A 13,436-nucleotide genomic window follows, 5' to 3' on the forward strand; every position below is an offset into this window, starting at 1 on the left:
GAAGAATAAGAAGAGAAAAAAGAAGAGAAAATTGTAGGAATAAATAAAACTAGCAGATACTTTCTTTTTATTACATATTGTTTGTTTCTATTACAGTCTATGATACAGAAACATTGCTATACCATATGTTGTGATTACAATGCATTTTAATGTCCCCACACTGTTCCCGTTATTGAAGAATCTGCGCCTTTTCTAATAAGGTTTGTAAGGCACAAGAGCAGAGTGCCCAGATTCCATGTGCCGTCTCTCAGAGGTGCCGGGGTATTTGCACAGCCCGTGCCACGGAGTGCCCTGTGAGCAGTGAGTGCTCAGCCCCAGCGGCAGCGGGAGAGTTCCCGGCCGGGCCGGCAGGGCAGGGCTGTCGCTGCTCTCTGCAGGCAAACTGAAGGCGCAGGTTGAGCCCGGCCGGGAGACAGCTGTGCTGGGAAGCCCTTTGCAGCAGGGCTGCGCAGCCGCCGCAGCAAAGCCACCAGAGCCCCGCTCTGACGCTGCCCGTGGCCCGGGAGCCAGGCTGGCTCAGAAAGGCAGTGCCAGTTTGGTGTGGGCGCGGGACAAGGGCTGCTCTTTGCCAGGCTTGCTGTGGATGTAAAGGTGCTGCAAAGGCCCTTCTCCCCATTTGCACTTCTAGTTTGCATACCAGCCATCCACCGGCAGGAACTTGCAGCTGACCCTGTGGCTGAAGCCTTGCCCCTCTGCTCCCCTGTCCTGCCCAGGACCTGCTCCGCAGAAAGCAGCTGTGGAGTCACCTCTGGAGTCCGTGCAACTTCTACATGCCACAATGGTTGGGGCTGGTTAAAGCTCATGTAGGTCCAGTTGATTATCTCCTGCTCTGTGTCTCCTCTCTCTGACAGGGGTTTCCTCTTCCTTTCCCTCACCCTACCTCACACTTCTTGTGCAGTCAATTCCGTGTTGTTGAATAAAATCCCGCTGTTGCCATCCCATGGTCTCATTTGCCCCGTAATTTGGGCAGAGGCCTCTCTCCCTCATCGCATCGTGACACGTGGGCAGGGACACCTTCCACTATCCCAGGTGGCACCAAGCCCCATCCCCATTTTTCACTGTTTGAGGATAACTTTCAGAGGATCCCAGGATCACAGCTGCAGGGACAGGAGCTCCTGCTCAGCCCCTGCGGCAGCTCCTGTGTGACAGCAGGGCCGGGCCCTCCCCGGCCCCGTCAGGTGCTGTAGATCCATCCCTGGAAAGAGAGCTGGTCTTGGAAAGAAAGGCCACGTGTTGGCGTAAGATGTTTGTTGGGTTTTCGTTACTTTTAGTTACTTGTTGTGATTTTGGTTGTTCAGGGCCTGATAATCTGCTCTTCATTTAGGAATGCTCCTCAGGAATAAATATCACTGTCTCTCTCCCTTTTCTCTTAACAGCCTCTGTGCTGGAGCTTGTAGAATGGCATATAGGATGTGTTCTAGGCCAAAGTTTAATTTTAGCATTCTTGTGATAACTATTTCTGTTTAATACCGGTTTATTTAGGTTGTTATTTAAGAATAAATAAATAAACCAGTTCTTATTTAAGAATAGATAGTAGAAGAATAGTAATAAGAAGTTAGAAATACTTAGAAGAAGAAGAGTTCTAGGAATAGGAGTAAGAATTTAAAAATAGGTAGAAGAAGAAGAAAAAGAAGAATAGGAATAGGAATAGGAATAGGAATAGGAATATAAAAATACATAGATGTAGCAAAGAAGGAGAGTAGTAAGAAAGAGTAGGAAGAAGAAGAAGAACCATAAGAAGAATAAGAAGAGAAAAAAGAAGAGAAAATTGTAGGAATAAATAAAACTAGCAGATACTTTCTTTTTATTACATATTGTTTGTTTCTATTACAGTCTATGATACAGAAACATTGCTATACCATATGTTGTGATTACAATGCATTTTAATGTCCCCACACTGTTCCCGTTATTGAAGGATCTGCGCCTTTTCTAATAAGGTTTGTAAGGCACAAGAGCAGAGTGCCCAGATTCCATGTGCCGTCTCTCAGAGGTGCCGGGGTATTTGCACAGCCCGTGCCACGGAGTGCCCTGTGAGCAGTGAGTGCTCAGCCCCAGCGGCAGCGGGAGAGTTCCCGGCCGGGCCAGCAGGGCAGGGCTGTCGCTGCTCTCTGCAGGCAAACTGAAGGCGCAGGTTGAGCCCGGCCGGGAGACAGCTGTGCTGGGAAGCCCTTTGCAGCAGGGCTGCGCAGCCGCCGCAGCAAAGCCACCAGAGCCCCGCTCTGTTTGGGCATCACATCAGCTCTGGGATCTGGGACAGACCCTTGAGCCCAGTGAGGGACGAGGAGCCTCAGCCTTGTCCCCCAGAGGGGCCCAGCTCTGCCAGCCCCGTGGGCACAGATGTGCCAGCAGAGGCAGTGCCTGCCCAGACCAGCTGTAAGATGCCGTCTGATGCCCCCGCATTTGCCTACCGATTGTCACAAGGAGAAAGTCCATCCCCCACTACAGTTCCAGCTTGGAGAGAGCAGCAGTGCAGGTGCAGTTGCTGTACTGTCACATTAGCTGCTCCGAACAAGGCCTGGCAAGAACTTGGCAAGGAGGGTGCAAGGACCTGGCATGGACCCAGCACAGGACAGCCTGATGCGCGGCCTGCTTCAAATCTCTGTTCTTAAGCCAAATGAACTCTTGGGGTGACTCCTGTGGTCCTTCACTGAAGACCCCTCATCTGCCTCGCTACCACCGTGAGAGACAAAGATTGTGAACCCTCCTCAATCCCTCCTGGGACTGAGACCCCTACTACAGGGAGGGGGGAAAATGGTGGTCTGACCACTAATGACATGACCTGTTTCCCTTCAGTAATTCCAGGGGACTTATTCTTCACTGTGTTCGTCCTGCCTTGGTGGTTTCGGTGGACTCACCTGTTCCCCCGCAGCAAGCACAGGAGACTCTCATTGTCCTGCATGTTCCCCCCTCTTTCCTCTGTGGACTATAACTGGACCCCTGAGCTGACCAGAACTTCGAAGACTTCCCCGACACGACAAGACGGATCCCCATCGTCCAGACCACTGAGGATCTCGCCTGTGTTGTTAGCTATTCCCATCCCCCTCTTCTCTCTCTCTCTGTCTATCCTTTGATCTCCTTTCTGACCCCCACTCTGGCATTTACTGTTTTGGCCCCAAATAAAGGTGCATTTGTTGTGATTAACTGATAGTCCCTTGTTGTTTGCCTTTTCGCACGTTTGGGATCGGTGAAAAGAACCATCACGACACCCCGCAGCAAGCGGATCGTGACACCAGCGCCTCTCCTTCCCTGCAGAGCCCCACGGAGGCCGAGCCACGGAGGCTGAGGAGGAGGAGCCCCGCAAGCCTTTGGCTCCTGAGGCAGAAAAGGCAGCAGAGCCTCCTGCTCTCAGGGAGGAGCTGCCATCAGCCGGGACACAGAGCCCAGCCAGTGTCACCCTCAACACCCTGGCCAGCAGCCAGACTTCACTGGACTGGGACCACAACATCTCCAGGGTGATCAGGAGCCAGGCACTGCTGGAGAGCCAGGACCTGAGGCAGCAGCTGGAAGAAGCCAATTCCCTCCAACAGTGGGTGGCTGTAGAAGTAGAAGCAGTTCCAGCTGAAAGGGAAGGGAGCTCCGTGCCTGCCCTGCACAGCCCCGCCAGCCCCAGGACTGCCCGGCTGGGAGCCCAGACCCCCAGGGAGGAGCAGCAGGAGGAAAGAGCAGCAGCATCAGTGCGAGCAGGGCAAGAGAGCAAGGAGGGGACCTTGGCTGGAGATGACAATGAGGGGGAAGGCAACATGGAGCCAGAGCTTTCCCCGTGGGAGGGTGAGGAAGTCACAAGTTACCACCAGCTCTCCAAATGGCAAGAATACTTGGAGCAAGACCTGTCCCAGGGAGAGGTCAGCAGCTCCCAAGACCCCTCCGACTGGGAAGAATGCATCGAGCAAGTGCTGTCCGCAGGAAATGTCAGCAGATGTGCAGAACTTGCAGACACAGAAGAATGCTTTGGCCAACACCAATTGGACAGCTTTAGGCAGGGCACGACTTAGGGACAAACCAGCTTGGGGAAAATGTGGGGCGATAACAGCATGAACCATTTAACAATAATTTAATGAAATAAACACAAACTGCAACAGGTCCCTGCCTGCCCCACTGCTGTTGGGGTGCCGGGGGTGGCCCTTTGTGACACAAAGGGCACAAGGTGTCACGGCCCTTTGTGATGTGGGAGGTGGTGGTGGCCAGAGAGCCTTGTGACATCAGGGAGCCCCACCCTGGCTGAGGGTGTCCAAGGGGCGCAGAGCCCTGGGGTGCGCAGTCCCAGGAGAGCCGCTGTCTGAGGAGGAAGCAGCTCCCTTGCTCTGTCTGCGCCAGACGCCCATAGCGGCCGACAGCGACAGACGACGACAGCGACGAGGACCAAGCCAACTACAGCTCCTGGTCCCACAGCCCCTTGCCCAGCTGGCTGGAAGCCTGCCCACTGCCAGTGGGCAGTGATCAGGGGCGGTGGGCAGCTCAGTGAGGAGAAGCTGTCCCTTGTGGAAGAGGACATCATGGTGGTTGCAGGGGACAGCCCGACTGAGGAGGAGCTGTCCAAAGTGGAAGTGGCCATCGAGCTTCGTCCAGAGGACAGCATGGCTCTTCCCCCAGAGGGGCCCAGCTCTGACAGCCCCGTGGGCACAGAGGTGGCAGCAGAGGCAGCCCCTGCCCTGCCCAGCGCCTCTCCTGCCCCGGGCAGTCCCACGGAGGCCGAGCCGGCAGCTGCTGCCCCGTCCGGAGCTGCTGAGGAAGCAGGAGCGGGGTCAGTGCTGGCACTGCAGGAGAGGATGCACGGCATCTCCACCAAAGCCTTGAACTCAGACGACGATGACGGGGACGATGATGTCAGCCTCCTGGAGCTGCCCGCAGAAATGGACAAAGACCCAAAATGGGAAGTTTCACGGGGAGCAGATGGGCTCCCAGTGGCCGTCCCTCGGGAGGCCTGGATGGAGTGCCCGGCACAGGAGCCGTGCAGCCAAAGGCCAGCGCCTGCCCCGCACAGCCCCCCCAGCCCCTGGCCTGCCCGGCTGGGAGCCCAGGCCCTCCGCGGGCAGCCGGCTGCCCCCAGGAAACGTCCCCCCACTTCAGGCGGGCTCTGCGGGCACTGCGGGGGCTGTTCTGCTGTCCCTGCCTCAGGCCACGGCCAGAGGAGTAAAACAGATGAGGAAAAACATGAAGAAGATGATGACAATGAAGAAGAAGACGAACACAACGAAGACAAGATGAAGACAGCAAAGAAGGCAAAGACTAAGAAGACAAAGAAGATGGAGAAGACTTATTTAAGGATAGAAGAAGAAGAGTAATAAGAAGTTAGAAATACTTAGAAGAAGAAGTTTACTAGGAATTGGAGTAAGAATTTGAAATATTTAGAAGAAGAAGAATAAGAGGAATAGGAATAGGAAAATGAATAGGAATAGGAATATAAGAATGTATAGAAGTAGCAAAGAAGAAGGGTAGTAAGAAAGAGTAGGAAGAAGAAGAAGAAGAACCATCAGTATAAGAATAGAAAAATGAAGAGAAAATTTTAGGAATAAATAAAACTAGCAGATACTTTCTTTTTATTACATATTGTTTGTTTCTGTTACAGTCTATGATATAGAAACATTGCTATACCATATGTTGTGATTACAATGCATTTTAATGTCCCCACACTGTTCCCGTTATTGAAGAATCTGCGCCTTTTCTAATAAAGTTTGTAAGGCACAAGAGCAGAGTGCCCAGATTCCATGTGCCGTCTCTCAGAGGTGCCAGGGTATTTGCACAGCCCGTGCCACGGAGTGCCCTGTGAGCAGTGAGTGCTCAGCCCCAGCAGCAGCGGGAGAGTTCCCGGCCGGGCCGGCAGGGCAGGGCTGTCGCTGCTCTCTGCAGGCAAACTGAAGGCGCAGGTTGAGCCCGGCCGGGAGACAGCTGTGCTGGGAAGCCCTTTGCAGCAGGGCTGCGCAGCCGCCGCAGCAAAGCCACCAGAGCCCCGCTCTGTTTGGGCATCACATCAGCTCTGGGATCTGGGACAGACCCTTGAGCCCAGTGAGGGACGAGGAGCCTCAGCCTTGTCCCCCAGAGGGGCCCAGCTCTGCCAGCCCCGTGGGCACAGATGTGCCAGCAGAGGCAGTGCCTGCCCTGACCAGCTGTAAGATGCCATCTGATGCCCCCGCATTTGCCTACCGATTGTCACAAGGAGAAAGTCCATCCCCCACTACAGTTCCAGCTTGGAGAGAGCAACAGTGCAGGTGCAGTTGCTGTAGCGTCACGTTAGCTGCTCCGAACAAGGCCTGGCAAGAACTTGGCAAGGAGTTGGCAAGGACCTGGCATGGACCCAGCACAGGACAGCCTGATGCGCGGCCTGCTTCAAATCTCTGTTCTTAAGCCAAATGAACTCTTGGGGTGACTCCTGTGGTCCTTCACTGAAGACCCCTCATCTGCCTCGTTACCACCGTGAGAGACAAAGATTGTGAACCCTCCTCAATCCCTCCTGGGACTGAGACCCTTACTACAGGGAGGGGGGAAAATGGTGGTCTGACCACTAATGACATGACCTGTTTCCCTTCAGTAATTCCAGGGGACTTATTCTTCACTGTGTTCGTCCTGCCTTGGTGGTTTCGGTGGACTCACCTGTTCCCCCGCAGCAAGCACAGGAGACTCTCATTGTCCTGCATGTTCCCCCCTCTTTCCTCTGTGGACTATACCTGGACCCCTGAGTTGACCAGAACTTCGAAGACTTCCCCGACACGACAAGACGGATCCCCATCGTCCGGACCACTAAGGATCTCGCCTGTGTTGTTAGCTGTTCCCATCCCCCTCTTCTCTCTCTCTCTCTCTATCCTTTGATCTCCTTTCTGACGCCCACTATGGCATTTACTGTTTTGGCCCCTAATAAAGGTGCATTTGTTGTGATTAACTGATAGTCCCTTGTTGTTTGCCTTTTCGCACGTTTGGGATCGGTGAAAAGAACCATCACGACACCCCGCAGCAAGCAGATCATGACACCAGCGCCTCTCCTTCCCTGCAGAGTCCCACGGAGGCCGAGCCATGGAGGCTGAGGAGGAGGAGCCCCGCGAGTCTTTGGCTCCTGAGGCAGAAAAGGCAGCAGAGCCGCCTGCTCCCAGGGAGGAGCTGCCATCAGCCGGGACACAGAGCCCAACCAGTGTCACCCTCAACACCCTGGCCAGCAGCCAGACTTCACTGGACTGGGACCACAACATCTCCAGGGTGATCAGGAGCCAGGCACTGCTGGAGAGCCAGGACCTGAGGCAGCAGCTGGAAGAAGCCAATTCCCTCCAACAGTGGGTGGCTGTAGAAGTAGAAGCAGTTCCAGCTGAAAGGGAAGGGAGCTCCGTGCCTGCCCTGCACAGCCCCGCCAGCCCCAGGACTGCCCGGCTGGGAGCCCAGACCCCCAGGGAGGAGCAGCAGGAGGAAAGAGCAGCAGCATCAGTGCGAGCAGGGCAAGAGAGCAAGGAGGGGACCTTGGCTGGAGATGACAATGAGGGGGAAGGCAACATGGAGCCAGAGCTTTCCCAGTGGGAGGGTGAGGAAGTCACAAGTTACCACCAGCTCTCCAAATGGCAAGAATACTTGGAGCAAGACCTGTCCCAGGGAGAAGTCAGCAGCTCCCAAGACCCCTCCGACTGGGAAGAATGCATCGAGCCCCGCTCTGACGCTGCCCATGGCCCGGGAACCAGGCTGGCTCAGAAATGCATCGCCAGTTTGGTGTGGGCGCGGGACAAGGGCTGCTCTTTGCCAGGCTTGCTGTGGATGTAAAGGTGCTGCAAAGGCCCTTCTCCCCATTTGCACTTCTAGTTTGCATACAAGCCATCCACCGGCAGGAACTTGCAGCTGACCCTGTGGCTAAAGCCTTGCCCCTCTGCTCCCCTGTCCTGCCCAGGACCTGCTCCACAGAAAGCAGCTGTGGAGTCACCTCTGGAGTCAGTGCAACTTCTACATGCCACAATGGTTGGGGCTGGTTAAAGCTCATGTAGGTCCAGTTGATTATCTCCTGCTCTGTGTCTCCTCTCTCTGACAGGGGTTTCCTCTTCCTTTCCCTCACCCTACCTCACACTTCTTGTGCCGTCAATTCCATGTTGTTGAATAAAATCAGGATGACATTACTGACACAGATTGCCCTGAGAGGTTGTGCAGGACTGCCCTTCCTAAGTAGAGGTGTTCAACCAGATCAAGAGGTCCTTTCTAACCTCAACCATTCTATGTAAAGCTTAGAGGTAGAAAATGGACTGTCACACCTCACAGTGCACTCCTACTCTCCATATAAAAAATGGAAAAGATACAAATTTTTGAAATCATACACTAGCAGTGCCAAGAACAACTCCTGATACACACTTGTGACAGGGAGAATTTTGGGTGCTGCCGGGTGAGAATATGGAGCTTAAGAATGTCATGCTACTCTTGAGAAACCATCATCATATCTAACACCTTTACATGTGTGAGAAAGCTAACTTGGATCATATAGACTTGAGTCACGACCTGAGGGTTGATCAATCAGTTCCTACCTGCATAACTGCCAGGAAAAAAAAAATTGATTCAAAGAACTTTATTTTCAAATTACTTTCCTGCACATATGCAGTGACCCTTAATTTTTAATTATATATGTCACAGCTTATAACATTGTATGCATTTACTACCTTTCTAACATTAACTAACTCACTCCTTTTCAGTTATTAGGAGAAAACTTGTTACCACAGACTTCCATTTGAACTGCTTATTGTGCTAATTATGCCATTCTCAATTATCACAAATTGAAATGACTTTGTTTTATGAATATCATACCTAAATTTCTAAGTGGCTCACCTGAGTAGCTTGGATTTTTACTGTGTTTCTTAGAGGCTACAATGAAATACATATAGAAATGTATTTATGTATCCACTAGTATTAATTTAACTACACCAGTCTGTCAAAAATATGCAGGTTGTCTGGTAATTGCTTTTACATTAGAGTATAATATTTCAAGACCAGTAATACAATAAACAGTGTTCATCTGAGATGTGTAGCACTGCAGTGGTTCTGTGCCAGAAAAAGAAATTAGGCATTTAATTTTTCAACTGAGACTCAGTTTATTATCTGCAAAGGTTGTGGGTCGCACTCTGTCTTTAATTACTCACAGGTGATTATATCTCCTCTTCCATTTTTCTTTTTATTTCAAAGGGTAAGTTGATAGCACATACTGTCAGGCTAAAATGGCAATATAAACAATAAATACCACCTCTCTTACAAGTTATTAACATATACAATAAGTGAACATTGTACAACAGAAGTCATCAGATAAGGGAACTGCGGGGCACAAGCATTAATGAGTTAACAAGAGGCAGAGGAAGTTGGTCTGAGGGTGGGGGCTTGCAAGGAGGAACCCATCTGCCTCTCCAGTACATACAGCCGAGCCCCCTGTATGCGTGAACACCACCTCAGTCCTAGGGAAAAAACCTCTATGCCCATTAAACTACTCACAGCACTTCACTGAGACATTTCAGTGCATAATTTACTCTATCCATTTGCCACAGAATGGCTTTGCATTCTCATATATGCAGAAGACAGATTATGCAAAGCTCTGTTTAAAATGTCAGTACAAAATAAGTTTATTATAAGTATAATCCTCTACAAGAAAAATGTTGCTTTGTGTTTATTGGGAAGTGGGAGCACAAAGCCTTGGCATGAAGGGGAGGCTGAGAAGCTGTTATGCCGTGCAGACAGAAAAGCACACACTTCAGAAGGCAACAACTGCCTTCTGCTGGCCCACACTGTACAGCTGAGTGCATTTTTCATACATGCATTGAAGCTAATAAAACCCAGAACACTAGAAATGCAGATCAGAGCCTCAAGATGAAAGTACTACTTACCTTTAGTTTATATGAGATGTGACTACAGTGAGCTTCCAAAAATTAGTGAGTAAATCAGAATATTGCTCTTTTTATTTTATTTGTCCTATACCGAGAAACTGGATTGGTGAAACTTTTCAGCTTAGATTCTTCTAGGCCAAATAAGTGAGCTATTTATCAAAGTGAACATGAAAAAGTAGAGATATATTGATCTCTCTCAAGGTTATGACTCTTTTTGCTTTGGTTTTCTCTTTTTTTTACAATCCTCAGTTAAAGGAACCCTAGTTACTTGCCTTCTTCTTCTGTTTGTCTCCATCAAATATTTCATTGCCTTGCTCCGATGCATTTTTTGATCCTCTTTCAGTGCCCGACGTTCTTCTTGTAAATCCTGTTCAAAATGAAATATTAAATCTCTACCCCTAAGACTGTGTTAAGGACAATAGAAACTGCATGGAACAGCTCATTAAAAGATATAATAGCCTGTGTGATTGACCCTATATAGAGTAGGTCCCATAATTGTATGTTACAGTCATAACTAACTTTGTGCTTATCTAGAAAAAAATGTAATTGCACTTTACTTATAAAAAGCATTTTAGGAGAGGTTGTGCACTTATCTTTCATAATAACACCAGCTGAAAAATCCCACCTTTATTATGTTCATTTGAAGGGACATTTTGTGTAGTCATCTAAACCTGTAACGTAAGGATGCAGATCTGAGAGGGAAAATGTTAAATGGAAAACACCCCCTCACACACACACTCCCACACCCTAAAGGATTAGTTGTTTACACTGAAATTGATTAACATCACTAAATAAAAGCTCTCCACAGAGCCAGATCAGTCCTGCATCACGCCAGTAATTATTTAAGTAGCACTGTGAAGGCGGATCTTAATAGCTTATGTCAGCAGTTCTTACTACTAAAATTCAAAAAACAAGAACGCACAAGTTAGGATGGAAAACACTATTCCTAGTGGCATAATCTCCTAGAAAAGGGAAAACAAGAAAACTCCGAAGTTGCTTGAGAAGTCAATTTTCCCACGGCAGTTTAAAACCCGCAATGAGCAAGTTCTAGTTTGAAGACACCCCTGAGGCGGTCCCTGACCGCAGAGCAGGGCGGAGGCTGGGACATCGCCGCCCCGGCCCCGCCACCGCCCCACACGGGCCTCACGCAGCCGCGCGGCCCCGGGCCCCCTTCGCAGGGTTCGACCGGCCCCCAGAAACGCCCGCCCGGCGGTCGGGGACCGCCTCACGAAGGATACACAGGAGGGCTCTGCCGCCCTCCCGCGCGGTCCTGCGGGGCCCCGGCGAGGAGCTGCCCCCGCGCCGCCCCGCCGGCCTTCCCGCCGAGCTCCATCCAGCGCCGGGCCCACACCGCCACCAGCGCCGGGCCCCGCCGCGCTGCTCTGCGCGTCCTGCCGGGCCTCGTAGCAACCGGCGACGCCGCTTCCTTCGCAACGGGGCGGGGCCGCGGCGCGGAGGGAGCGGCGCTGCAGAAGGGGGCTTGGCTGCCGCAGAATTTGCTGCCTTCGAGGCTGGCGCAAGGGCAGGTCCTTAGCGGTGACCGTGCCGTGGTGGGAGCCACGCGTGGGAATCGCTCCGCACTCTCCCCGCGGGTCCGTCCCGTCCCGTCCCGTCCGGGAGAGCGGTGCCGGACACCCTACCAGGGGCGGTGCTTGGCTCTCGCTGGGCTTTCCATCCTCTGCAGCACTGCAAACCGCGGGATGACCTTTAAAAGCCCCAAACACACGGGGTCCGAGCGAACGCGTTCTCGTGGGCAAACACCGGCCCGGCCCTGCGTGCGGGTTTGCAGAGCTCTGCGGGTGCCTCTTAGGCTCCTTGAAGACTTGGAGTTAACACCATAAACTTTTTTTTTTTTTTAAACCACAGGATGCAGAAATAACAACAGTAACAACAACAACCACCAAAAGATGTTTTGTGCGTCAGTTGACGCACAAAATGATGACTGTTACAGAAAAATATTTAAAAGTCCATAAATATAGTTACACAAAGAAAAAAAAAAAACAAAAACACCCCCCCCCCCCATTTTATTCTTAAGACTACAAACTTTTTTTTCCTTTTATTATTATTTTTTTTAAGCAAAGCTGGGTGTGTTGTCTTGGGATATTGCTCTGCCTTGGGTGAGCTGTCAGCAACAGGCTAAATGCCTTGGTGATTTCCTGGTGAGACATTTCTTGGCTGATATATTTGAGCTTAAACCAATTCTTCCTTTTTTTTTTTTTTTTTTCCCTTTTTTTTCAGTGTGCAGCTGTTCTATGTCTTTGACTAGGAAGGTAAAAAATAGTACTCTGCATTTGTAAAATACTTTTCTCCACAGACCCCTCCCTCGTATTTGTAGCACAGTTTGGGAAGTGGATGTTGCTGTTACCATTTTACAGTCAAGACCAGTGGTGGTCAGGTTGCTAAATGTGTTTAATATTTATAGTATCCCAGTTACTGCCATTGAGAAGATCACCCTAAAATGGAAGTCTTTCAACTTTAGTTCAGAAAATCAACCCCAAATTCACCATTTCTTTGCCCCATCTGCTCTGTTGTGTTGCAGAAGGGGGAAAAGTGGTTGTCAATTTACCACTGTGGGCTTTTCAACCCACACACACATTTTAAATCCCAGTTTGCCTGATAAAATGCACTGTTTCATTCAGGATGCAGTAGAAGGCTTTATCAAGATGGAGAACTGAGTCCCCCAGTCAGAACTGAGGCAGAGCTGGGAAACAGCAGAATTTGGGCCCATGTCACATCTAGGAAGATTGAAGGTCATGGTCAATTCATGCCACTGACAGACTTTGAGCTTCCTTAGATTTACTGAAAATTTTCATCTAATACAGCAGAACTTGCAGCTTAAGATACCTACTGAGATTCAGAACTTATTCAGAGTTTATATATATTTATACCTTTCTCTTGCTTACTTTTTCATTAAGTCTTCATAGTCCTCCTTTATGGTTATTGGATAATTTCTCCTCATGAGTAACCTCACATCTTTCAGACTGTGGGACAAGAAGGTGACAAGCTGAGGGCCATGTAATTCAGAAGTGTATGATTATTCTGGGGCAGCAAGAAACCAGATCTTAAGTAGTTACAGAATGGAAGGTCCTGCTCTGGCAGCTGCTTTGAAAGAAGTTTCATAAATTTTACTTTGGGCTGGACACTGATATTCCAGTGAAGGATAAAGATCAGCTTTTAAAACTTTGTGGGATGGATTCTGAATTAATTACAAGTCTTGTTTGAAGGCTGGAGCATAGCTGTGCTGCTGCAGAAACACATTGTTCTTTCCTTCTTGTTCCAGTGGAGGATTAATCTGTTGATGCCCTATAGTTTTTCTCCAAGCTGTGTAGGCAACTGCATGGGAGAAGATAATGTTCTGACTATTTTAACCATTTCTGCCTGAAATTTGTCACTCTGCCTATTGATGTATGTAGAAAGAGGAAGAAAACCTGTTTGCTTGCCCTTAATGTGATATATAGAGAGCCATGGAAATCTTTTAACCTTTTTCCTGAGACTGAACTAATGATCACAACCTGCATCTTCTTGAGAGAGCATCAACTGATGCACTAATTAAACCCTGGTAAGTCTCATATTGGAAAACTATTATGTACCATGTGGTACTTTAGAAAAAAAAAA

General features: G+C 49.8%; 1 protein-coding gene across 3 annotated transcripts in view; it reads right to left on the bottom strand.

The window, feature by feature from the left end:
• CEP126 (centrosomal protein 126) overlaps positions 1-11,185 on the bottom strand; it is a 161,299-nt gene extending 150,114 nt beyond the window's left edge. For all 3 annotated transcript variants that reach the window (XR_010996329.1, XM_068181439.1, XM_068181440.1), the window contains exons 1-2: positions 11,060-11,185; positions 10,094-10,219 (exon numbers count right to left, since the gene is read on the bottom strand). Coding sequence is in view for 2 of the 3 variants with exons in the window: in XM_068181439.1 (XP_068037540.1) it covers positions 10,094-10,219; positions 11,060-11,154 (221 nt within the window). In the remaining variant the exon portion in view is untranslated. The remainder of the gene's footprint in view (positions 1-10,093; positions 10,220-11,059) is intronic.
• Positions 11,186-13,436: the final 2,251 nt, after the last annotated feature.

This window comes from Anomalospiza imberbis, chromosome 2 (assembly GCF_031753505.1).
Source record: "Anomalospiza imberbis isolate Cuckoo-Finch-1a 21T00152 chromosome 2, ASM3175350v1, whole genome shotgun sequence".
Lineage (NCBI taxonomy): Eukaryota > Metazoa > Chordata > Aves > Passeriformes > Viduidae > Anomalospiza > Anomalospiza imberbis.